General features: G+C 40.9%; 1 protein-coding gene across 4 annotated transcripts; it reads right to left on the reverse strand.

Moving 5' to 3' along the window:
* On the reverse strand, window positions 1-25735 carry ppp2r5cb (protein phosphatase 2, regulatory subunit B', gamma b). Of its 4 annotated transcripts, none has more exons than XM_041064028.1 (16): window positions 25649-25735; window positions 25036-25095; window positions 22296-22458; window positions 9625-9824; window positions 6452-6562; window positions 6205-6297; window positions 5957-6087; window positions 5793-5852; window positions 5537-5645; window positions 5359-5412; window positions 4563-4733; window positions 4289-4416; window positions 4069-4170; window positions 3728-3800; window positions 3475-3591; window positions 1-2474 (listed from the first exon to the last, which is right to left on the reverse strand). In XM_041064028.1, the coding sequence occupies exons 1-16, from the start codon at window positions 25673-25675 to the stop codon at window positions 2340-2342; spliced, it is 1734 nt and encodes a 577-aa protein (XP_040919962.1). In that variant the 5' UTR covers window positions 25676-25735; the 3' UTR covers window positions 1-2339. The 4 variants fall into 4 exon arrangements, with proteins under 4 accessions (XP_040919962.1, XP_040919961.1, XP_040919963.1 ...); XM_041064027.1 differs by having other exon boundaries at window positions 22296-22461; XM_041064029.1 differs by lacking the exon at window positions 25036-25095 and having other exon boundaries at window positions 25649-25705.
* Window positions 25736-26542: the final 807 nt, after the last annotated feature.

Below are 26542 nucleotides of genomic sequence, written 5' to 3' on the forward strand. Positions count from 1 at the left end.
TTTCCTTTCATCAGATCCACTGTAATACCCAGGGCAGAGGTGGGGGTGAGGGTTGTTTTTTTTTTTTTGTTTTTTTTGTAAAGGTCTTTGGTGAATGTTGTTCTTCAAGACAAACATGGAGAGAATGAAACAACGTGACTGCAGTATTATTTACAATTTGCACATTCAGTTGAAACACTGACAAGAGGTTCTGCAGGCAAAGGAAGAATAAAACCACAACAAAAAAGATCTTGCAAGCATCCAGAAGCAGATCAAACAGATGTCCAAATAACGGGGTAGTAGTAGGCTTTCAACTGGGAGGGAGGGAAGGGGGGTGGGGGGTTCAAACAATGGTACAAATCAAAAATGGAATGGGACAGCGGGGGAACAGAATGGAACAGTAGCAATGGGAGGTGATTTCCTCTCCTGTGGAGGCTAGCTCTTATCAACAGGCACCCAGGGGAGGTGACCCCACACACCAAGACAGACAGCATCACAGATTTCAATTCTTTACTAGTTTGTTTTTTTTTTATTTTTCAGTTGTGTTTCTATTTTCTTTCAAGTTTTATCAGGAAGTGCTTCATTGCTGAAGTGGTTTGGGGTGACCACTCTGCTTCTCCTCTCGAGCTTTTAGCTACAAAATGGACTTTGTAGCTTCGACAAGGCATGTGCTGGAGTCCAAGGGGCCCGAGGTGTGCTGAGTACAGACTTGAACGCATCTTTTTTTGGAAACCGATGTCGAATTTTTTTTAATGACCTGGTGTTTTTGTTGACGCTACTACTCCATTCTCAGTTGAGCAAATATCCCCTTAGACTATAAAAGGCACTGTGAAAAGAAAGGCTTACGTTTGACCTCTTCAAACCAAACATACCTCATCTATGACGCAGTCGAATCTCTAACAAGTGTTTCATAAATAAAAGGGTCTTGCTTGAAAGGAGTAGAAAACTATCAGCACTATCAGCACAGTATCTGCCCCCGTTTGACTTCTCTCAACACACAGCAACATTTGTGTAAATCCCAGACGAGCCACTACATCTCTCTGACCTCTCCTAAGCCTCGCATGAATGACACTGACTTGTACTGAAAGCTAATGACCATGTTAAACACACTCCTACAATGGCTGGATATGAACGGGGAACCAAAAATAAATCCCACAATCCCCTCTCATATAACTGGTGCAGCAAACTGGGCTTGAGCTGGACCCATCCCAAGGACCAATCAAACGGATCTAAACATGTCATAACAAACTGACCACTGTCTGAGCCACAGACACACGCCGCAACCCGTGCTAACTTATTGCCTACACAATTAAAAGGATTATTTTGAAGAAAGGAACTAAATCAGTGAGAGATGTTGGCACCAGACAAGGCTTCCACACAGGAACAAAGATCTGGTAGACAAAAAACCTGGAACCTGGAAATTCGTCAGGCCAGCACTGTTTGATGAACACAGCTGTGTTGTAACGTTTTTGATCCAGACGCACTGTACTGGCGAGTCCCTGGTGACCCTGTCCTGATTAACAGAATGATCAATGAAACTTCACAGCAAATGGAAAATGAACTGAGAAATAGCAAGCTCCAAACAGAACAGTTATACAGACAGGAAGTGTGTTTTACTCTGAGAAGAGCTCCTAATATACTATGTAGGAAAAAATATAAACAGCTGTCTAGTTTAAATGTTATGAGAAAAATAGCTAATATTAAATATATAGAAACAACTGACATTTTCTCATCAACTGATGTTTTTTTTTTTTGTTTGTTTTTTGTTTTTTAAATTAAACCAAAGACGTCCTCTGCGGAGGGGCTCATATTATTTGTACGAGCACCTGACATCTATAAAGAAGAGGCAAGAAGAGAAGACAGCTCTCACACACATAAACACACACATACACACACTCAGACACACAGAACAGAACACCTGAGAGAAATGACCAGAAGGGGGCAGCACAGCATCCCGAAAACACAACAGATTGAGAGGACAGGAAAAGAGAAAAACCAGGGAGGAGAAGAGATAACAACACTACAGTATCTTGGGTGAAGTTCACGGTGCGTATTGTGGTCATGCAGGACCGTCCAGCGCCACAGATGTCTCTGCTGGACAACAACCAGGTGGGTTGAAAGACGGGAGAAGGGGGGATCAGTAAAGACTGAGCACCGCTTGTCCGAAAAGCTGAACCGGCCTTAGGTGTGCGGCTTTAGACATTTTCTGTGTCAGGTGGAGCTGGGACTGTTCAGTTCTGTGTTGTGCTGGGACTGGACTGAGATACCAGAGTTCTGTTGTTGTGCGGGCCCCTCTGCAGGCCTGTGGTTCCTCTGTGGATGCTTCCGTTGCTGGTTTATGGTGGATCTGGGGTGGTCTCTTAGTGCCCATCGTGCGTCGTCAGCATTTCCTCGGCTCTCCGGTGCAACTCCAAGGCTGTGACAGTGGAGATGTCCTTGGGGAGCTCGGATTTCCTTCGCATCAGTGGGCGCTCTCTTCGCTGCTCTTTTTGGATCTGGACACATGGAGACAGTGGCACAGAGAGGGATTAGAAACATTTAACAGTGGTACATGCTCCAGCCCTACTTCACAGACATTTAACTACCACCCCACCATGGGAAACAGAAACATGTGGCATTTATCTCTCTCATTTTTCTACCTCTGAAATCCAAGACAAACACAAACACATCTGCCTTCTCACGCATCCTGCTCTCACACTTCCAATAAAAAAAAAAAAAAAAAAGAACCACATGTTGCGCTAAAGCTGCAAGAGCAAACCTCATTCTACAATGTAAAGGCTGAAAAAGAAGAGAACAAAAGAACATGATTAGATGCACAAGAAAACAAATTATTTTGAGGTGAAATTCTGGTTCTCAAACTCTCCTGGTTTGTCTCCTGTTCCACTTGGTAGCTGAAAGACAGCTGGGACAATACTTTGTAAATCACATGACCCACGTCTGTTAGGTCTGGATAATCATCTTGACAAAAGAAATTATTTATGGGATGTAGTGAGGGAGACTGTTTTTCTTCCCAGCGTGTAACATTACCTGAAACAGCCTCAATTGTGTGAGCTGCGGTTGGCAACAAAATGAATTTAGTTTGATGTCCAACCACATCTAAAAAGCCGGATATGTGTATGCTTTCCAGACACTACGCTGACTCAAAAGCACGAGGCAGCTTCCAGTCTTCACTATGAATCTTTACTGTGTTTGAAAAGGCAACGAAAGTACAGCTATATTAAAGTATCAAATGAGAATGAATTTGCTGAGAATTCACTGCAAACAGAGGACAAGTGTTTCTATATAAAGATAAACGCATACCTGTGTTTCTTCAAACTAACAAAATACAACAGTCAGCAACAGTTTTCTAAATGTAATTTAACTGGAAACATGATACACAATACTCTCTTAAACCACTGCATTAAATCATAGCAGGTTTACACAAGGCAGCCACACCGTACATGGACTCGTCTGCATATTCACTGCAACACCACACGCTGACACACCGCTCCTCACCTGTGTCGCCTCCTCCTCTACGGTTTTCTTTAGCATGTTGACATCATCTAGCAGGGGCCCGTCTGTGTCCATGTCCATCGGACTGCCTGAGCCTACTGAGTCGACGTATATCAGAAACTGTACAGGGAGAGGGAAGTGTTAAAGGGCACCACACCGCTGATTTTAACTTTTTTTTTGAGACAATCTCAAAACTCAAATCAGTAAGATTTCTGCAGCATTAATAGATCTGTTGGATTAAAATCTCTTCGCTCACCTGTGGGTTTGACTTTGCTAGATTCTCAATCTTCAACCACGCCTCTTCTCTCTCTTTCCACTTGGCTTTCTCTCTGAGATAACAAACATAACAGACACATCATTAAAAGACGACTTCAAAAGGAAAAACTCATTCATCGTACACATCGTACGACATCACAAATCTGTTAAGTTCAAAGCCTTTCAGGAGTTTGCAGTTCAGTTTATTTATCTACTTGTCATTTTTTCCGTTTCTAATGATGGCAGTGTGATGCTTTCAGTGCTGTGCGAAAAAGGGTTATAAGACCAACAGAGCTGTAGCTGCACTGAAAAGTCAGACATGATGTCTCGCTTCTGACTTACTTGCTTTTCTCTGCTCTGAACTGTTGGGTGCAGTCATCAAACAGCTTCTGGTTCATCTCCATGAAGAGTTTCAGGGCATTGTAGATCAACCCGTGGATGGTCCTGCAGACACACAAAGATTGCCACGCGTCACTTGATTTACGTACGTGCAATCATCACAATTCATCAGACAAGACAAACACAAAGGCAGACAAAGAGCAAAACCAGTGCAGTGACTCACTTGTTCCAGTGGGTCTTGGAGTTGCGGTAAAGGGCTGGGAACATGATTGGCAGGATCTTGGCGGCGTTGTCACTGATCAGGCTCATGATGTATTCATTGTTCCAGTAGTACAGAGCTCGCTCCGCCACCTAACGATGTATGAGTTCATAACAGGTCACATATGTACACGGTCAACTTTTGATAGACAATAAGAGAATGTATCCAGATTACCTCAGCACATGTGTACAACAAACACACTAAAACACACATCTATGTAGTGGAATAAATGCCGGACCTGAAAGTGCGGGCTGGACACACACTTGGCCAGCTGTCTGAAGAGGGGCTCCATGACTTTGACAAACTCTGAAGGCTCAATGACGTCCAGGATCTCCTCCAGCTCATTAAGGAACATCACCTCTTTTGGACTGTGAGTCTTTGGCCAGTACTTTAACAAAGCCATCACTGTCTGCACACGCACACACACAGACACACACAGGACAACAGTTATTAATGAAGAATATTTGAACAGCTGATTTGTAATGAGACTATTAGTTGGATTATTAACGTAATCTAATAATCTTGTTATGAAGGACTACGGGGATTGTGTTTATTAGAAATTCAATAACACACCGCAGACACAGTAGGCAACAGAGATAAAACACAGACAGCTGTGTATAAACTTCGTTTGTATATCACTGTACTTGTCTCCCAGGATAGGGGCCTTTATCTGATTTTAGTGGAATCATAGTTTGTTTTCCTATCTGTTGCTCTGAAACCACACAGACCCAGCAAGGAAACAGCCCGCATCTTATTTTCTCTCCGTTCATCCCCTTTTAATTTTATAAAAATATTCCAAATGGATTTCCTGTGCTCTTGAAAACATAATAAAGGGACTATTTTTCATGGCCAGCTGAATATACTGTTCATGAGTACCTGACAAATCATATTACAGCTTAGCATACAAATAAAATTAATGAATGACAGCACGGCTTTGGCAAAGGAGTCCTCGTGTTCATACCAGAGTTTTATCTTGAACAGAAAGGGTGCAGAAGGCTAAAACAACATATCAACATTAATCAATCAAATCTTACCGGTTCTGTGAGCGTGCTATCCTTCTCTAAGAACTGTACCACACAGTAGGCCAGCTAAGAGAGAAAGACAACATCATTGTTCCCCATGTAATAAAACTACAGTATTATAAACATTTGAGGTTATAATGTCTTGTTTATTGCAGAGTAAAGCATAATGCACCATTGATAAAGTAGTTACCTGTGGGTGATATACACTAAGTGACTTGACTTTGTGTAAAGGCAGCAGAACTTTCAGCAGGAATATCTTGTGCTCTTCTTTCAATGGTAATGCAAAGCCATTGATTATGCTGTAAGGAGAACAGTGGTCGTTAGGGAAATAAGTGCTGTAGTTGTAGTTAGGAGCTCCACTCCTCTTCACTCTGTAAACATTAGATACCTCTACGTATCATTCTGACCGTTACTGGAAATGAACCAGAACTAAAACTGCTTCTTACCTGCCTAATATTTCCAGTAATTCTGCTATTCCATTATGATGTTCAGTCTCATAAATGAACCTGAAAAATAGCAACCAGAAACATGAGGGTCCATTGTGGTGGTTTAATAAAAAAAACAAAAACAAACAAAGGTGCCACTAATATATCCAAGTCAAAATACTCACCTATAAAATATGTTATTAATCTGTTTCCTAATGTATGCTCGCAGGCCCAGGAACTTGCCGTAGATGCGATGCAGAGTGGTCTTTAAAAAATCTCTTTCCCTGGGGTCTTCGCTGTCAAACAATTCCAAGAGCTGTGCACAAGAAAAGGTAACTCAGACACTACTAACTAATACAACTGAGCAAGGCTCAAATACAAAGATTAAAAGAGATACAATAACACACACAAACTTGTATCATTATGTGCTCACCTGCATTACAAACCGCTGGTCAATATACTTTTTGGCTATGTTTGGTTGAAAGTCGGGTGACTCTAAGAACCGTAGAAAGAATTCATAGACGAGCTGTGGAAGAAAAGAAAGAGGTTCAAAGATTTAAAAGCGGCAGCTTAATGGATTTATTCTCATTAGTTTGTAGTGAATGTGTTGTTCGAGTGTGTGTGTGAGTGTGTGTGTGTGTGTGTGTGTGTGTGTGAGTGTGTGTGTGTGTGCAGTGTACCTGTAGATGAGGCCATGCAGCCTCTAGCGTGGGCTCATCTTCCTCTGGGTCAAACTCAGCACCCGTGGGGTTGGATGATGGCGGCAACGTTCTAAACATATTCACAGCAAACTGGGGAACAGACAGACAGACAGACAGACAGACAGACAGATAGACAGGCTGATGTCAATTACAAATTCAATCTGTTCATTTTACAACACAGTATATCACTGTACGACAAGAAATGTCAAATTCTATCCAGAGGCTGTGTGCGCCTGATAAAAGGCAGAAAAAGCCATCTGATTATGCTTACAGTGATTTAACATGCAGATCAGGACATATCTTTCAGTCCAGCATTAGTCTCATATCAAATAACGTGTAGTTCAGTTTACTCATTAAAGCCAAAAAAAAAAAAATTTTAAGTAAATTAAGAGAGACTAATGAAATAATGTGAAATACAACTACATTCCTGTTGATGCTTGGTAAGATTATAAATGAATAACAAATAGCACGCTGGTGTATGGATTATATCTGATCCATAGAGGACACAGTCTCTACCGAAACTGAACGCACACACAGAAAGCAGTGGACATCGGCCACTTTTCCTCCATTTACACAAGATGCTTAACAGGTGACTGAGCATCATTAGTGTGTTTTAATAACCACACCTCTTTTTACCCATGTATCATTACGACCATTGTGAACTGACCTACAATGACTCCGTATTCTGAATTTAGCCCTACGATTAGCCAGGTTAAAAAATAACAGACAAAAATAACTATTACCAAGCTCGAGTAAACATTAGCTCATGCTGTTAACCTTGTCTATTCTACCTGCCTTATGCTTGACAACCAATGACTGAATGTTTGCTCCTAAAACACATCTGACAGCTCAAATAATGAAACTGAATGGGGAATTCTGAAATCCATCAGACACAGTATTTGACAAGCAAATAAGACAGATAATCAATAGACTGCAAAAACACTCTCTGCAGCTCTGTCAAGCAACCATTCCATGCCAAAATGGACTAAAAGTGTGAGATATTGCTGGTTATTTTTGCTGCACAGACCACAGTTTTATCACCATGTTTTATTTTGTCTTCTGGGAACTACTTAACTGCACCCTAAAAATTGAGATTGCTTATTAAGTACTCCACATATTGTCTAAAACTGTCTAAACAGACAAGTCAATAGAAATACAATACAAATGTGCTTTCAAAATGTTTAATGAGAAAATGTTATTTTTCTTTGTGGAAAAAGATTTGAGAAAAAAAAAGAGTGAGAATTTAGATTAATGGCTGAATATTCCCTCTTGTGCTACTCTGTGATAAGAGCCTGTTTCCCTGACAATATCGTTCCCCAAACTAGGAAACATCCATCTATTTTCCCTCAGAATCTATTATCACTTTTTCAGACAGCACACTTAGCCAGTCCCTCCAGAGTGCAGTCGAGCAGAGGTCAGAACACACTCACTCGCCATTATGTTTATATTCTTAGCAGAAACCATTTTCTTGCTTCCTCCCAGAGAATGGGACTAATGGAGCAACCAGTGTCGTGTCATCCAAAGGTCTGCCAAAATATTGTTCTAAAGCTTCGACGCTGAGGCATCAAACATGCTCTGAAAGAACAAGGGCTTGTGGGAGAAAATGATGCATGCAGCCTTAACATAAGAATACACTCTTTACGGTTATAAAGGAGTTTGTCGTGTCAATCTCCATACTTTGATGATGAAAGCCATCAGTGGACTTCAAAGAGTCCTTGTCTTTAAGGGGCAGGGGAAAGGGGCTGCCAGGAATAAGAGTATATTTTCATGCTGATTTGGCAGCTCTGTTGCATTTTCTGCTGCACTGATCAAATAAAGCCATGATGAGGGGATGGGGGGAAATTTGCACCTTGATCATCTGCAGTTTACCATGTGGCATTGAGGCAGGGCTTTGATTAACATCAAAGGCCTTTTAAATATGGCATGGGAAAGCAAACCTGGCACCACGGACACATCCAGGCCACAACCTCAGAGGGGCTCGATTCTAATAAATATACAGTAGGAGCTCAGTGAGAGCCACACTGACTGCAGCCCCACTGAATGAGCAGGTCCAGCTTTAGAGGTAGGAACTACAGTCAATTTAGATTTACAGACCAAAAACAGGTGAAGGACCTTTACACAAATACCACTAAGTGACCACTTCAAGGAAACAAAATAAATGGGCCACATAATAGTTTACCAGTGGATAACAGTTGAGTCAAGTTTATGTGACACTGCTGTTTGGGTTCAAACTGAGGTCAGTGATGCTCATGTGAGTTTCCTATGACTTAGGGAGGAGCCAAAAAATAAAAACTAAAAGGGTCTGAAGCCAGTGAATACTGCTGGCAGAGGAAACCACAGCACATTCTCTTCCCATGGTCCGGGCATAAAGCCCACATGAAAAAAGAAAGTTTTTCTAGCTTCTTAATAAATGGCAGACCATTACAAAGAGGTTAATGGAATATTAAAGCGATAGCTGCAATCGACTGAGTCAGACTGCTCTTCAAGGTTACACGTATTCACTGAAACACAGTAGAGGCTTTATTCACAAGCATGCCTTTTATAACGTTACCAATGAGAGGAGAAAATCCTTTCTCACCTCAGATAGGCACGGCAACTCTCATGTAAATGTAACAGAGTGATTAATGTAAGTGAACATGTTTAAATCTAACCGACTTACTGTACTTATCTGAGCCAGACAAACAACAGAAAGACATGGTATGTTTTATGGAGCTTAACACGATGGGCTTATAATATAAAATAAGCTTACAACAAGCTGCGCAACAATATCACTAGGAAGCGTAAGCTTGTTATATATATTTTACATCATAGGTGTAAAACAGAACCAAATGCAAATTTAATGTAGCTTCTACTCACTCATCTGAAACCCACCAACCTGCAGCAGCAATCTAAACACACAGTCCATGCTGTGTTATCACAGAGGAGAGAAATGCCAGCCTGAACCCACATTGTGAAGGAAATGAAAATGCTACATTCTTTGCCAGGCAATGAGCAACTGCACAGCCTTATATACAAGGACCTTAAGGCTTTGTTGGAGTTGAATAATGTACGGCATTCAGATAGCTAACCTGACTATATTCACTGCTCAAACTACTGGATGTGAATGTCAATGACAAATCCAAGTCCCTAATTCTTTCCGTTTTAACACTGACCATGTGAACCACCTCTGGGTAGATGGGTTCGGTGATTACATTCCTGTTGTGGGTGATGTACTCCACCATCTCGCTCAGCGCCGCCCGCTTCACCTCCTTCCATTTCAGGTCACTCAGTGGGTCTGAGACAAAATCGAAGAGGACGCAGCACTGCCGCAACTTCTGGATGAACAGCTTCTCCTGCTCTGCAGGGGGAACATCTACAAAACAGAAACAGAAGGATGATGGGAATTAATAGGTGTCAGTGTGTGTGAATATTTTGCTTTTATCATAAAAGAACAAATACTCTTTACAAAGCACAATGTTAATCCTGTTTAACAGAAAGAGAACAGTAGGGACATACAAACATAACAGAATGGGTCATAGTTTAATAGGCCAGAAGTTTAAGAAATCACACGATGTTGTTGAACCTAACACTGTCTTTTATAAACAATGCAAAGGTAGTCTATGCAATCTCTGCTGTACTCTGTGGAAGTGACTTGGATGCTTTGAAGCTTTGTTTGTTGCCATGGTAATCGTTGCCAAAAATCATTGTTCAAAGGTTTTCCTTTCTCCTCCCATCCACTCTCTAGCAGTCACTGACAATTTTGTGCCAAAGCTTCAAGAGTTGTTCATGTTTTTCATTTTGCCACTGTGGAGTTCATGTGGTGACACGCGGAGACTTCATTTAAAGGCTTCATAAATCAATAATTTAGCCTTTCAAAGACAGTGTCACTGCGGCATCAATGATGCATAAGCCCTAAGTAAGCCTCGAGGAACACGGGGCCACACCTGTCTGTGTACATCATTAACTTGCAATTTAAAAATCATTACACGTTATTTGTAGCTACCGCACACTCACTGTCAATGAGCTGACTTCCACCCTGTTCTAGCGTGCATGTGTTATGCACTCTCACTTAACACAACATGCAAACAACTGAATAAACTATTTATTATTGAATGAGAAAAAATAATATAATAACTACTCAATTGGCATGTTAAAAAGCTAAGTGATGAGCTTATGTTAAAATATATCAACATTTTAATCAACCATCACATGCTGAGACAGAGCCAAGAGCCAGAAGCACAGAGGCTAAATACAGAACCTAAATGAACTGAAACTGTTACAAGTCTACTTCCAGGGGACCTGAAGGGCTTTCCCAGCTCACACATCAAAAATGTTTCAGACATGTAAGTTGTAAGGCCACCATGCATGTAAAAGAACTTCCCAGCCATGCTGAAATCTAACAGTTAGCCATTGCAGGGATTTGACAATAACTATAATGTGCGCTCTCGCTCTAGTTCTTGCCAGCACTCAGGCAGCAGAATTCTGGATCAAGTGTAATTGACTTATGGCTTTTTTGGGACACCCAGCTAGGACACCATTACTATAATTAGTCTATGTTTTGCAGTAATAATATATACTCTGCCATGATGTAGGCACTGTAATGGGACACTACTTTCACCAATGGGAGAATAATGTTGTTAGTAACAGCCTGTAAAAAATGACACAAGCAACTAAGAAACAGCTTCTCTTGCAAATCAATTTACCAATCAGTTAGTCAGAATCCCAAGATTCAAAAAGTACACAGAAAACAAAAAGAAAGGCCATGATACCTTACAAAACCTGCCTAATGGGCAGCATTAATTTGTTTGTCACAGTCTGTGATTTATGAGTCAGTCTCCTTATTAACAATCTGCATGTGTACTGTATATCACCATGGTGACCGCGGACAGAGATAGGACTTTGGACCAGGGGGTGACCGCTGCTTTTCAGAGATGCATGCAGGCTGCTGCTGCTGCTGTTACACTGGAATCATATGCTTCTGATTTTCTGAGCAGTGACCAAGAGATGTGACAGCCAAACCGACCTTGCAAAACACAGGGATGGGAATCGAGAACCAGTTCTGGAGCAGCTTACTGCAGAGTTTCTTATTGCAAAACAATGACATTAAACTCATGTGTCTACAATGATGGAAACTTGCAAAAAGAAGGAGTTATGGTGAGGAGGAGGAAACGGGCCAAAGTGTAGCAGCATTTCCCATGCATACGTTCTACTTGGGCGGCCTACAATTTACCCTAAGGGAACATCTGTAAATTGCAGAATCTACCAATAATCCGTATGTGAGGCCTTTAGGGGACACTCTCCCCCTTTAAACTGCATCTATACATGCACATCAGTTACATGCCACCCACCATAAGTAAATTCTTCTTCTAAAGTCTGTATAATGGTATTTTTACACCGGCAACATTCCAGGAATAACATGTATTTGACACTTTACGCACGACGCTACTGCTTCCCAGTCGAGCAGCACATTAAGGCAGGATTAGCAGAGAGAGTCTAAATGAAAAAGAACACTGTATGAATACTCTCTCATTTTATCCATTTTAGATGATGACAGACTTTTGCTATAGCTAGGTCAGAGATAATGTGTGTTGGGTCTACACCTAGCCATTACTGTCATTATCTATCAATCTGCAGACTATTATCTCGATTAAGTTATCGTTTTGCCTATAAAATGTCAGAAAAGAGGCAACCGCAATTTCTCACAGCCCAAGGTGACGTCTTCAGATGTCTTGGTTTGTCCAGAACCCAAATATATTACAATATACAAAGCATCAAATCCTCACATTTGAGAAGCTGTGACCAGGGACTGTTTGTGCTCAGAAAGAAATGAAAACAATTAACAACAGTCGCTGACTAATCAGTCAACTGACTAATCACTGCAGCTCGAGTGATAAGAACCCATATTGTGTTATTATGTTTACAAAAATAAAGCAGAAACAAACACAATGGAAATGTCCTTAGGTATGCAACAGGTTGAGTATAAAACACAGGTTTAGTATTCAGACAAACAAAATAAGGCTGACCGTTCCAACACAAGACAGAATAAGACAAGCACTATTTCATTCTTACAGAAACCTGTACTAACACCCATCAGCCCGTGGAAGCCATAAGTCACATTACTGTAACCTGACATCACATTCAAAATGAACAGAGCCAAAATCAGATAGTGACAACTAATGTCAGACTGGAGAAAACATTTTAGGCCTGTTTTAGTTTAGGCCCATCAAGGCAGCACACTAAGGCCAAACCCAGGTTCCAGAGAAGAGGTGTGTTTGGGTGATTCGGATTTTCTGTAGCAAACACTGCTACACGTTATGCAAACATGAAAAGGAGGTTATGTTACCGCATAACCTCATGTAACTGCAGCTAACATACCAGGATGTTCATTCATGTTTACCACAAACACAAACAACGCAGCAGTTAACAAAACCCTCTACATAGCAATTTTCCAATTCTCTATAGGTACTTTCTCATAACAGGAAACCGATACATAATAGATGCATACATAAATCCCTACATAAACACACACTCATATGACTCACATTAGTATGCACACTCCTCTATACATAGAATAGCCTTGTTTTTCCTGATATCTTTAGTTCAAGTGACATTCTGTAGCCATCATTTGTATAATCTTCCATGAGCACTCAAAGTATTAAACTATCTTTTGAAAAACATTTATGAGACATAGTTTAATCAGATCAGATATATTCAAAACTTTCAGGGGACATGCTGAAAGTGATCACCGCAGTAATTACAGGGATCTGTAATTATTAATTTGCAGTATTTCGTGAGCAGCCCTCTTTTGAATACTATCTCTACAGCATGTAAGGACAAGGGCACAGTTAGCAACATAAGATCTGATACCAGTCAAAGATGTAATTACTTGGCACTGGTGAAATAAGTCAATTTTAAGAGATCCAGAACTGTAGGCTGTGCAAACTCCCACACAGACTAGAACCTGAACCTGAGCTACCAGCATCAACAGACGGATTTTCCCTACACCTCCACGCTGGTGAGTCACAGTAGCACAGCTGGTATTCAACATACAACACAAAATGCATCTACCTTTCTGCTACCTGTAACTGTCATACGTTTTGCGTATTTATTATCCTTCTGCTCAGTAACTCCCCTGAAATAGAGTGCTCTAAAAATGTATTTAAAACTTGGGTTTACAGAGGTGGTGGAAGAGGCGTCATACAATTTGTTCGGTGAGTGTATACCAGCCTTTAGGGCTTGTTTCTGCAGTACAGTACCTTGGAACGAGGAGTCACTTTGAACACTTTTGAGTCTATATTCAGACACTCTGTAGAATAGTGACAAGTCTGCAAGTAGCTCTGCAGTAACATCATACTTCGTTCCCTCCATCCAAACTTCTGGCCACAAACAGGATCTTATTGGCCGCATTAGAAGGTCAAACAGCTGGCCATTTAGTTCACCTTTGAGCTTTGACTACTGCATCCATGGAGAACCCTAAGGGGGATCTGTTTTATGTTTCTGCACTCCGTTTATGTAAAGCACAATAGAGTATATTCCGTCTTCCTTTCTCACAAGGTGTAGTTTTAAACTGTGAAGCAGTTTCACTGAGCCATGTAACGCTTCTGGGGAAAACGTCACAAACACTTTCTGTGTTGAGCACTGTACTATCGCTCAGACTACTTCTTTTTTAAACACATACGGTGCCTATAAAAAGTATTTAACCCTTTTTTGACACTGAGAAAATGTCCCAGTCAAAACAAAGCTCTCCAGATTTACATAAATTAATAAAACACAAGGTGAATGCAGAACTATTAATCTGTTTTACTGTGATGCCCCTAAATACTCAGTAAGGAAACAGAAAGGTTAAGTACACCTGTATCTGAAAGGTTTGTACCTGTTACTCACAAGCTGAAACACGGGTACAACTGTGAGGACCTCATCTCATCAGCCCCCGAGTACCAAGAGGTCTAGCAGCTCCTGTTACACAACAGCACTAGGGTTTCTGAACAGGCCTAAAATATTAAGAGACATGCTGTGCAACTGCAGACTTCACACACAGACCTCTCTGCATGGATGAGCAAATAACCTTTACTCATCTAAAGGCTCCAGCTTGCACACAGGAAACCAGTCATGGAAACAAATTGCTCCAAAGTACAAACCTCCATTCCCACAATGTTTGCTGCTGAATATATAATGAACTAATTAACAAACTGGCACCATGGGCAAAAACTTTGTACAAACTGTGTTGATGCAGACATAGGCCAACCAATACGAACTGGGATAGGTGGCTATCTGCCCTGATTTGGCTCCCTTTGCTTTTAAACATCATGAGACCATTTTAACAGCCTCGCAAGTCACAACATGAGACTAACATCTCTGTTTTATATGATTAACCCAGTACAGTTCTTATAGGTTCCAGGTTCAAGCTTGTCTGATCAGACAGTAACTCAGAAGCCAACTGGAGATTCAGCAGCAACAAGTAGAGCATTTCACATGTGTCAACTGACATCACATGCACATATACAACACAATACAACACAATGAGGACACACACAAACTGACAACAAGCTTTGACCTCACTTCCTATGACATCAGCAGTCTTGATGGGGGATGGGAGACTCAAAACTATCATTCCTTCTCACTCTCTCGCCCTCCCTCCCTGACTGAAGCTAAGCTATGCAATGTCTTGGCAAAACCCTCCCTCGTTGACATACAAACACAATCTCCTGCTTCCTCTTCCAAAAATACTCATGCCACCGACACTAAGAGGATAAGTGCACTCAGTCTCTTGCAGTAACTTTTAGAAAAGTCATCTGGCAGGGATATTTTCTACTACAAAAATTCAAATTAGCAGCTGCAGTTGCTAAATGACAACAACATTCTTGCCCATCGCCCCTTGAAATCCCCAAACAGAGAGCAGCAGAGGAGGTAAATTTCCTATTCTCACCTCTAAAATGCATGAGGGCTACAGGCTGGAAAGGCCCATTGGAGCTCGGTGCATCCAGAACCATCCCACTGGCAGCTCTAGTACATGCCAACATCAGTGAGCTGAGACAGGAGACAGGGGAGAAGAGGGCAGCCCAAGCTAAGGCGAGGAGCCAGCCTCCATTTTAGCACGAACACTCGGAGCAGAAAATGAAGCTCCCCTGCTGCTGGAGGGAACCAGCTAGTTAGTGATGTCATCCCCCACTGCAGCAGCCCGGTTGGCTGGCCGCAATCACATGGGCTGGCTGTCAGAATAAATAAACATGAGGGAAGGGATTGGCTGGTGGGCTGAGGGGGAAGGGGTGGGACTGTTACTGTGATTGGAGCAAGAGCAGCCACATCTGTCAAGAGTTTTAAAGCACAAACTGCAGATCCGAATTCAATTTTGCACGTTTTCAGATTTATAAAAATACAGGAATAAAAACCAAGAAATGCTCATTCAAAGCCAACGTGTAGGCTGCGCATAAGAATGAGAGGAGGGGTAAAGTGACACTTCTCATTCACAGGCTAACACCCAACAACAAACCTCAATACCACAACTGATTTAACAAATTACAACGCTGAAGTCCGAGGCAAAAAAAAAGTTCAGTACACTAAAAATAGCCCATGTGTAACCGCAAGTGTTAAGCATGCAAGCCAAACAGTAAGTTAAGACATGTTTTTGCTTAATATAAAACAGCTCCAACATGTGACACGAAAACTACAAGATAAGACAAGAGACTGCCAAACACTGCTTGTCAGGTGAAACCCCCTTTTACTTCTGTTACCGTCTGTATGTGTATGTGTGTGTGTGTGCTGTCTTTCTGTGTGTGCGTGTGTGTGTCTGTTTTTGCATGACAGATGGCTCTTCAGGAGCACAGCCTGAGCCCAGGTGTATGTGACAGAGAAACAGGAAGGCAGGAAGTCTCAATGTGAGCCACACAGGATGTGCATATGCAGTGAGCAGCACTGTCTGTCTTAGCAGCACCAGGGGCAAAATCCTGCACTGTAAAACTGTGCAAGAAAAGGGCAGACCTACAGTGACGCAGACAATTAAATGCTGCACAATTACACTCTCAAACTATGTGCAATTAAACAAGCCCTTCAAATACAGCAGAGGTACATCAATAAATAAATCCTGATCAAGTAACAAGATAATTCTTCACCCAGTCAGACATTATACTAAAATCTGTAACCACTGCATCCTACTAGACAGTAGTGTTGAGTTACAGTGTGCATCAAACCACTGCACTTGCATCATGACATGTACTATTACCAATCCCCATGGGTACTTTATGTGTCATCATGCTGCAAGGATCATGGGAATACATACAGACTCGCCGACAAGGTGTAGGCAATGCAGTGGATATCCTTTGCATTTTAGACTAGGAAAACATACAGACTAAAACTAGTAATTTGCTAATGTTTGTTGCACTACTGTATCACAATTTTTTGAAGGGGAACAATATGAAAAATAGTAAGTGAGATAGAAACTGCTTAGGACAAAGTCAGTTCCTGTGCAATCTGGCTCTGTTTACCCCTTGAGGATTAGCATTTTATAACAAAGATAATCCACACACATTTTCTATGTGAATAGAGAGCTTGTAGCTCATACCTTACCGACCTTAGTGTATGCCTCCCCTTTTTTGAAGTACATTATCTCATAGTTAAAGAAAAAATGCACACGTCTTAACATACATTTAAAATTAGCTGGGAATTATTTTTGACTCCTCATGATGATCAACATTTCAGTGATTGTCACTGCGAGTCAAGATTATATGAAGGTAAAATGTAAAAAACTTAACATGCTCATTTACTTTTTTCGCTATTTACTATTTCTATGTAAGATGCAAGAACTAATGAAGTCAAGTTATATATTGTTTCTTTTACAGTTTCCCAACCAAAAACATTGTGTTTTTAAATTAAACATTCACCATGTCTACAGCTACTTTATGTAATATGTTTGGAAAAACATTTTTGGAAACACAGTATTTGCTGGTATTTCAAAAAGCACAGCTGCACAGCAGCACATAATAGTGTGTCACAGCTCCTCCCTGTGGGTTTGTACTTCTGCTTTACAAGTGCAGGAGGTGTTTGGGTGGTTCAAATTGGGATGTCACACTGGTATTAAACGATTTGTATTAACAATTTGCATAAAACACTCTCACGCATCTGGTTTGTTTTTGCTACTGTGGCAAGACCATGTGAACCACCCATTTCTGTTTGTTGAAAATCTTAGATGTTTTAAAATAGGCTACATTGTGCAAACGGGAATGAGTACATCCCCGTTTAAAGATCTGTTGTTCTGACCAAGACAACTGTAAATGTGCCTACTTGTTACAAATACTCTCCAAACACTCCTTTGGCACTTGCATTCATCAGGATGGTGCTTTTTGCTGTGTCTGTGCTATTTCTGGCAGGAGAAAGAGAGTGAACTTGTGAGGCATCATGAGTCTGTACTGGAAGGGATGGAGAGCGTGCTTGCTCATGTTATTGCCGAGCTTTCTTTATATTCATTATTGATAGCAGCCGGCCGAGCCTAAAATATACAGCTGAGTGGTTCATTTACAGGTCTGCTGATTTTCGGTGTCATGGCCCTCGGTAATTTGCGCTTACGGCTCGAATCTATTTGGAGAAATAGACCGATCAACGCAGCTGAGGACACAAGCTCTTTTAACAGAAGCCGAACCTAATTTTCCCCTTAAGCAGCTTCCAATGAAAGAAACACAGCTCTATCCCGATCCTAGATCAATTCTCATTCATCCTCTTACTCTAACACTTGTGGAAAGTGATCTGTTACAATAAGAGATGTCATGTTTATTACTATGATGTATCTCTATTACTTTCACATATGTGAGATACATGAAAATATATGTGAAAATAGGACAACAGATTCTTGGCTGCAGTTATATTGCAAGTATTACTTTGGGACTTGGCCAATCACCAATGTTGTACATGCTAAATAGAAATCACAAAAAAATAACGCTACTGAAATGGTGTTAAATAATTAAGGAGTAGTTTATCATAATTTTATATAAAAGTTGACAATTTACTTTTGTTGGCTGTAGCTGATAGTGAGTGGGTTGGTCTCTGTGTGTGTGTGTGTGTGTGTGTGTGTGTGTGTGTTGAATACACATTTAAACATTAATACACTGAAGCCTGTTGTGGATAATAGACTAAACACTGACCCTGATCCAACCATCTCCCCAACTACTGTAAAAAGCACAACATTGAGCCAAACACTGTAGAATTGTAACAGTGTCATCCTGATACTGGGTTGATATCATGTCAGACTGAGTGTGATGGTACTGATCTCAGCTATTTCAAACTTGACAGTTGTTCTATCAAGTCTCAACTATCTGATGTGAAGCTGTCAAACCAGAGGGTATAAAGAACGCTTTGAAAAAATGATCCAGGGTGTGCACAAAAACCTTTCTCTGCAGGTCAACCAGATAATGTGTTTGCATTTAAGACACTATTCAATTAAATATTATTTCAACATTTGTATTTTGACTCTTTATTAGTCAATACTGTTCTTTTAAAAACTGGTATGAGAGCAGAGTCATGCCAAACATTTACTGCTCAACAGTCTGATCACAGTTAATGAGGTACTTTTTTTTTTTTTTTTTGTATTTTTATGTGAGATGTTTGACCAGCGACATTCTCACGACATTTGGGAGTCTTTTCCTCTACCACTTCCGCAGGTGGTAGAGGAAATCCTTCCCTGAAACTTGCCTTGGCCTTTGCATCCTGCTTTGAGTATCTGCCAACCACATTAAAAATACCTGCACAGGTTTTCAGTTTTAAGTCAAACCTCTCTATCGTGCTTGGTACTAAAAACCTTTTTAAGTTTTAACCTGGCCGTTAACAATACAAATGGGATAACACTAAGCACTGTTGTGACTGTGCTTATGTGTCGCCTACTTGCATTAGTCTTATATATGTTACGCAAACACTATAGTAAACTCACTGTCTTAAGCATACAATATTACAGACACTGTCTCTGTAGTAAGTGATGCAACACGGAGATTGCATCCTGAAAGCTTTAATATTCCTTCAAGTGACAACCACAGCTACGTTTTCATCTTTCTCTTCCTCTGGTGGAGAACATGTCTGGAATAAGCTGACAGCCGAAGACAGTTGCATATTTTGGGGAAATGTTTGGGGGAATGCGTTTTATTCCTGTCATCCCATTAAAAGCCAAAAGTCTCATCTTACTGCATACTTAACAACTCCGCACCTTTCAAAGTATACTGAGAAACCTGCAATATTATGACAGTTAATAAAACCTTTCTGTGCCCTCATGAGTTTCAGATTTTTAAAAAAGCATTACACTAATACCCACTAACAAAGCAATGAATTTAAAACTAGATTCAAACTTGATTTCACCTCCCACTTGGCTTTGTTTAGTTTTTTCTTTCTTTTTTTTTTCAGCTACAATATAAAGGGGCAGATTATAAATACTTCTGTACTGACAGTACAAATGTTTGCTCCAGCAAGGCAGCATTTGTCTAACCATGCTCTGACCAGCAGATGGCGACAAATCCTGTGAGACAGAGACTCCATGCAGGACAGCTCCTGCTTTAAAAGAGAACACATACAGAGGCAACAACTGTTATTCTGTGCTTTTTGGCAAGTATGTATTTTTTTTAAGTATTTTGGTAAGTATGGCAAGTACTTGAAATGAGACCACAAGGAAATACTCAGGCACCTGTAGAGCATTTATCTTGTCTTTGCCTTCTGCAGCCAGAATAACTCAAGAAAATATTTATCCAAAAGACAGAATTCTTGATTTGTGTGGTTTGGTAAAGCCTTATAAACCTATAGACAGATGCAGCAACTCATCATACGAAGTCTTCAACAGAAAGCAATTAAACTGTTGTGCTACCAAATGCAAAAGCAGGGGCATTTAAAATGTACTCCTGAACCACAACAAGTACACTTGGTTTTAGGCTGAATTCATGGGAAAGGCCTTTTTCTGCTCAGGGTTTTCAGCCTCGCCTCAACCTTGTGGCTCTGCAGGACAGGCTCATGGACATGTGTTTCCATCAGGAGGTGGTGAACATGCCTGGAATGAAAACAGGCCAAGCGAGGAGCCTGTTTGGACAGGACTGAGTGATAACATCTACCGGGCCACGATGGGATAATGTTTTGCAGAATGTTATCAAATCATTGGGGTGTGGGAAGTGAGCAGCCTTTATCAGAAATCAAGTTATGCTTGACACAGCACAAGGGTAATGGCTAACCAGGATAAAGATACAGGTATAGTTTATGGCACAGTGAGCTCCATTAATGCTAATCTAACAGAAGCGGCTGAATGGTGAACAAATGGTGCACAATAACGCGACAGCTGCTGTTGCCTTAAGTCACTGAGTTATTCCACTTTGTCCTAAGTCTTCCAAAAAGAGAAATAACATTTGCAAATTCTCCTTCAAGAGGAATGCAGCCTTTGCTCATAAAATGCTCACTGAAAGTAGGGTACTCAGACTTAAAGAGCTGCAAAGAAAACCAAAACCAAGGCACTCTTTTCAAAGAAAAAGTAAACACAAACATTAATGCCTAGGTCTGTTTTGAGATGGGGAAGTTGGGTGTTTATTAATTTCTTCCAAATATCCTGTCCTTGAGGAGAAATAGTTAATTCTGCCAACTCCCACTAAAGCTGCCAAGCAACACCTCTAGTAAACAAACTTTTTAAGAACTTTGTTTTGCTTATTAAAATGTATATTTATTAGGGGATATTTCATTTGCTACTAAAAGGTTCTTAACCTTTTTTCACTGAGAAAATTGCCCTGTGCTGTTTTTTCACCAGATCTTCTGAGTTTTGATCATTTCAAGACATAAAACTACTGTAACTAAGCATTTTGCATTGATAAGCAACCTTTTATTGTATTCCACGGAGCAGCTGACTCGCTTGCTGTCAGTCTAATTGCCACTATCATCTGCAAAATCTGCTTTGTAAAAAAATGTTTATCTGCACATGTACTTAATATCCCACAATGCAATCATAGCTGTTTGTTTTCAATACTCCGCCAAGTTAGATAATTAGCTGGGAAAAGGCAGCGGGCAGTGCTGGTGTGTGTATTCATGCATGCATACCCAGAAACATGCACAGACAATATGCCCTGTGGCCTAACGGCAGTGTCCACTCCTTGCTTTTCCATCTGGTGCTATGCTGGCACAGCGCATAGCCATTAAAGTAAACATCAATATACATCTGCAAAGATCCACCAATTTTTATGCTACAACCGGGGGAAGAGTGGAGAAATAGTAGTATATCTGCCAGACATTGCTTATCTTGTCACTGGCAACATCCTGAAACGCAAGGACCATGGAATTAAAGCTTTATCTCTGGATTACCACTAAATATAGACACTTGGGTTAAATCCAGCGCAAAGTCCATGCCATGTACGTCCTCTGTTTGTTTCCATGTATTGCGTAATGTCATGCCCAGCTTGGTATTAAAATGAGGCTGATGCAGCAGGGGATGTTCATAGATATTTCAGCATGGAAAAAGTGGGTAAATAACAGAGTGTGCGCTTGTAAGTAAGTATCTGAATGAGAAGCTTGCACTTATATTTGTCAAGATTACAGGGATTTCTTCCATACGGAACTCAAGCAGGCAGCTCACAAATTTTTCCCCACTTGCCTAAAGGAAAATTCTGCTCTACGTAGAATTTCTTGAATACAGGCCTCAAAATATTTTTAAATTTATCACTTTTGACAAAAAGACAATTTGTCTAAAACCACATGCAAAACATTTCAGCCTCGAAACAGCAGCGTTATCAATGCTTTTGTATGTGTATGTATGTATATGCCCAAACAGCTCCAAACCCTAGAGTACCAAGTAGTTTGTTTATGTTGTTATTAGGTGACAGGATTGAGTTGTTGAACAAGTAAATACCTTTGAAAGCAGGAAGTTTCTGCAGCTCTCTGTTGTTGCTCAAGCTGAAGCGAGAGGAGCTCTGCCTCTTGTCCTTTTTGACAGGTGTCTGGGAACCTGGCTGTTTCCCCTTTAGCAGCTGAGTGGTGGGAGGAACGCTATTGCTAGCCTTCCTGTTCGAGCTCTGCTGAAACAAGAGAAAATCCCACATTAGTGACAGTGAAGTAAGAGTGAGCACATGCTAAACTGTTGTGCAGTGTTAAAGAAAGAGAGTTCCTCTGTAGGAATCTCATAACACTGTGTGCACATAACCACCAGTCAAGCAGTTTGACTGCCATATGCTATACAGGTATTTTTAATTATATAGAGTGTGTCACCATTTGCTCAATAAGACAACAGCTTGCATTATGTAACTAAGGTCACAAATTTAATTTCACCCAATGTACAGATACTATATATATCAGTGTATATATCTGGGAGCTCTTCAAGTCCACATGGAAAAAAACAAACTCTTATGGTTCCACTCATCAAGCTATCCAGCTGTGTTTCTAAGTTCTTAAAAAAAAACAGTAGGGTTTGTAAGGCTGGATATAATCCTGATTTGGGATCAGCTGAATGTGGCAAGCTTCTCACAGCTGGTCCCACCTGCCTGCTGGGATCCATTTATCAACACACACCTAATGGCACAGAGTTTACTTCGCCAGATGCAGCTGTGGAGCAGTGTCAGTCTGAGTCACAGGGGATTTACCAAATTCATTTAAGACCCAGCTAAAGTTGGCCACAGTCTGCAGCGCTGCAAAACAGGAGCTTAGGCTGGGCCTCTAGCAAGCTGTCGAGTAAAGTGGGAAATAACGCTTAACTGGCCTCTGTTATGAACTAGATTACATACTAATATAACACAAAGATAGTAAGTTCATTAAGCCAAAGTAGAAACATCTGTCATCTATGATTTTCTAATTTAATGCTTTAAATGCACTTCCTCATAGCTGTTTGTTACCAAGATAGCAAATGAAGACTTCCTATATATTACAGCAGGGGTCTTCAACGTTTTTCAGGCAAAGGACCCCGGAACTGATGGAGAGATGGAGCAGGGAACAACCAGCACTAGAGCTGACCAACTGGCCAAACTGAGCAATCAAGGGAGAAGAGCCTTGGAAAGAGAGGTGACCAAGAACCTGATGGTCACTCTGGCTGCACTCCAGAGATCCTGTGTAAAGATGGGAGAAACTTCCACAAGGACAAACATCATTGCAGAACTGCACTGATCTGAGCTTTATGGTAGAGTGGCCAGACAGATGCCTCTTTTAGACATTTTCAAAAATGTCTAAGTTTTGTAATTATGGGGCGCTGAGTGTAAAATTAATTTAAGGGGGGGGATGCACTGTAAGTTGCCATGATGTTGAAAAATGTTTTCCTTTTGTCTTTATGGAAGTCTATTGATTGTTTCATGGATTATGGGTGGGTAAAAGCAAAGAAGTATGAAAGGTACTGTGCACAGACACGTTTCTACAATACTGCTTTCAATTATATTTAATATCAACAAAAAAAATTAGAAAATTTACATGGCAACAGTATAAGAAATGATCCGAAAGGAAAGTGGTACAAATAACTTATTTTGAATTAAATCCTGTTGGGGTTTTTTTAATGTAATTCAAACAGTGGCTAAGCCTCAGTGAACTGATTGGCTGGCGCCCTGAACTGATGTCATCTGCAAACAATTTAGCACCAGGTTATCAACAAACAGCAGCATGAGTCAGGAGAGGGACAACCATGATGCAGGCACAACCCAATCCTATCAGGGAACACTGTACTCACCAACAGAGACCGAATAACAAGCCAACCACAGATCAGCAACATTTTGCATCTATGAGAAATTCTGATTTAGAGGAGTATGTTCATGACTCTACTGATGGTAGCTTTGTACCACTTGCCCCTTAACCAACTAATTGTCTAAACCTGTGATTCCTGAATCTAAATCTGACACATCCCAATCTGAATATTAGTGTGGGTGCAGCATTTGATGACTTTTAGGAAAAACTGTGATTGAAGGATCAAACCGCTACATGGTTTGCAACAGGAAGAGACATGGTTGCAAGAAGAATTCCAATGCCACTCAGCTACATTCAGAAAGAATCATGAGACCAAGCTTTGCCCTTGCACTGCACAGGAGGTTTACTTCCTTTATGTGAGTTTCTTCTTTACTACCTGAAAGGTGTATCACCTCCCCACCTGTTTCACAGGAGCAAGCAGGGCCCAGCACTTGAAGTTGTATCATGATACAACAGTTTTTTTCAGCTATATCAAGATATAGATTTGTATCAACACCACTTTGACTGTTTGAATGAAAATTACACAATTTAAGCTTTATAATAAGTGGGGCTTATTCTGCTATACTGCACAATTTTGCACAGGTATTCCTGTTTTTGCAGCCACAAGTTGTAATTTACATGGGATAAATAACACTGAATCCATCCACCACCAAGTTTTTCCATCATGGGTTGATACATTATTGCTCTGGGGGCATGGTTTTATCCCATCTGACCATCATCAGGCCTAGACCTTCACCATAATCACAGCATAGGACTGCAGGGGATACTGATAATGCAGGGATTGGGCGTGTTGATTCATTATCTCACTGATCATGCCCTCCATTTCCAAACAGTGACGATGCAAAATCAGTGGCATTTGAACAAGTGTGAGACAAAAGACTAACCCACTGTCCTCCAGGAAGTGTCTAATAAGATGTCCTGGTTTAGCTTACCTCATGTTCTGAATTCTCCTGTCCTCCACTCTTGCTCACTTTGCCAGACTTAGGGGACTCCTGAAAGAAAAAGTGTAAGTACTCAGGTCAACTTGGCATTAGCGGATAAGCAGGTTGACAACATCAATAAGCAGTCTATCAGTGAATGCCGTCGTGCACAAATCCTAGCTAAATATAGTATGCCTGCCCACCCAGTCTCACACTGCTGTTTGAACACACTGCTAAGTCTCACTAGCTAACGTTACTCCACAGTCAATACCATTCACACGACCCCGGATTTCAGCTTTAAAAACACACAAAGCAATTACATTTACACATAAAAACACACACAAGCTGTCTGGGAAGGCATATGCATTCAAAGTGTACAACCTCACCTCTGGATAACGGCGCGTTATTTAAATAAGACAACACAACGTACCAAGTGCTAACATGTTGGCAGGATAGCGGCTAGCTGGTGATAACTGCTGGCTGGCTAACGTTAATGGGATGGGACACTGCGCTGATAGCTAAATGTCTTGTTGTGAGGCCGGTTTATCAATAAAATACACCAAAATGCACCTCATGCATAGTTTATTTAATGCCGTCATAAGCTCTTGGTAATATTCAAACTCACCTTGTCTTTTTTCGTTTTATTCGGCATTGTACAACCGTAGCCGCCCTTGCTCCTCTCTCGGATACTCCACAACCAAAACCTTGACAACTCTCAGGGCACCACACTGCAAGGCGGTTCAGCCTGTCCTCACTCTGTGATTGGCTGCTGTCTGTCAGCTGACTCCAACGTCTCAGATTGACACGCTGAGCTTTGCAATGCAGTGGGAGCTCTCTGCTGGCGACAGCCACCACTACAACACATTAGAAGCCAAACATGTTTAACCAGCAGTTTAAATTTATTAGCTTGGGCACGGTTGAATTGTAATGGTCAGTATTCATAATTTGTTAACATTTACTGGCTGGATAACAAAAATCAACACACAACAAACACTGGCTGTGACACATCCTTCTGCCACACAATTTTATAGAATATTTTAACCTTTGAATACAGCACCTCCCATCCTTGGTGTTGCATTACTGCACTCTACTGGAATTTTACTATCTCTTACAATGTCTGTGTTTCTTCTATTACGCCAAGCCTGAGTGTCTGCTGCTGCATGTAGGCCTACGGTGTTATTAAGTGACTATCACCTTCTGTAATTTTGACATAACTTCTTCATCCCAGTTCCCTCTCTTCTCATCATGATGGCAATTCCGTCCTGTAATGAAATTTCATGCTGTCTCAACACTAGCGCTTTCCTTTCCTACCTCACAGGCCTCTGTAAATCCTACTACATAAAGGTAGTGAGTGGCTGTGAGGCAATATAAGATTCAGTTCCATCATGAAGCCTATAATGGAAGATCCACATGACTATGACTACAGTCTAAAAAATGTATCTGTTGCAATGTTTTTTTAAATCAACCACCAGTCATGTCCTTGAATACGCCTTTGTAACCCGTCCTAGCTATTTTCAGA

This window comes from Toxotes jaculatrix, chromosome 19, assembly GCF_017976425.1.
Source record: "Toxotes jaculatrix isolate fToxJac2 chromosome 19, fToxJac2.pri, whole genome shotgun sequence".
NCBI classification, from domain to species: domain Eukaryota; kingdom Metazoa; phylum Chordata; class Actinopteri; family Toxotidae; genus Toxotes; species Toxotes jaculatrix.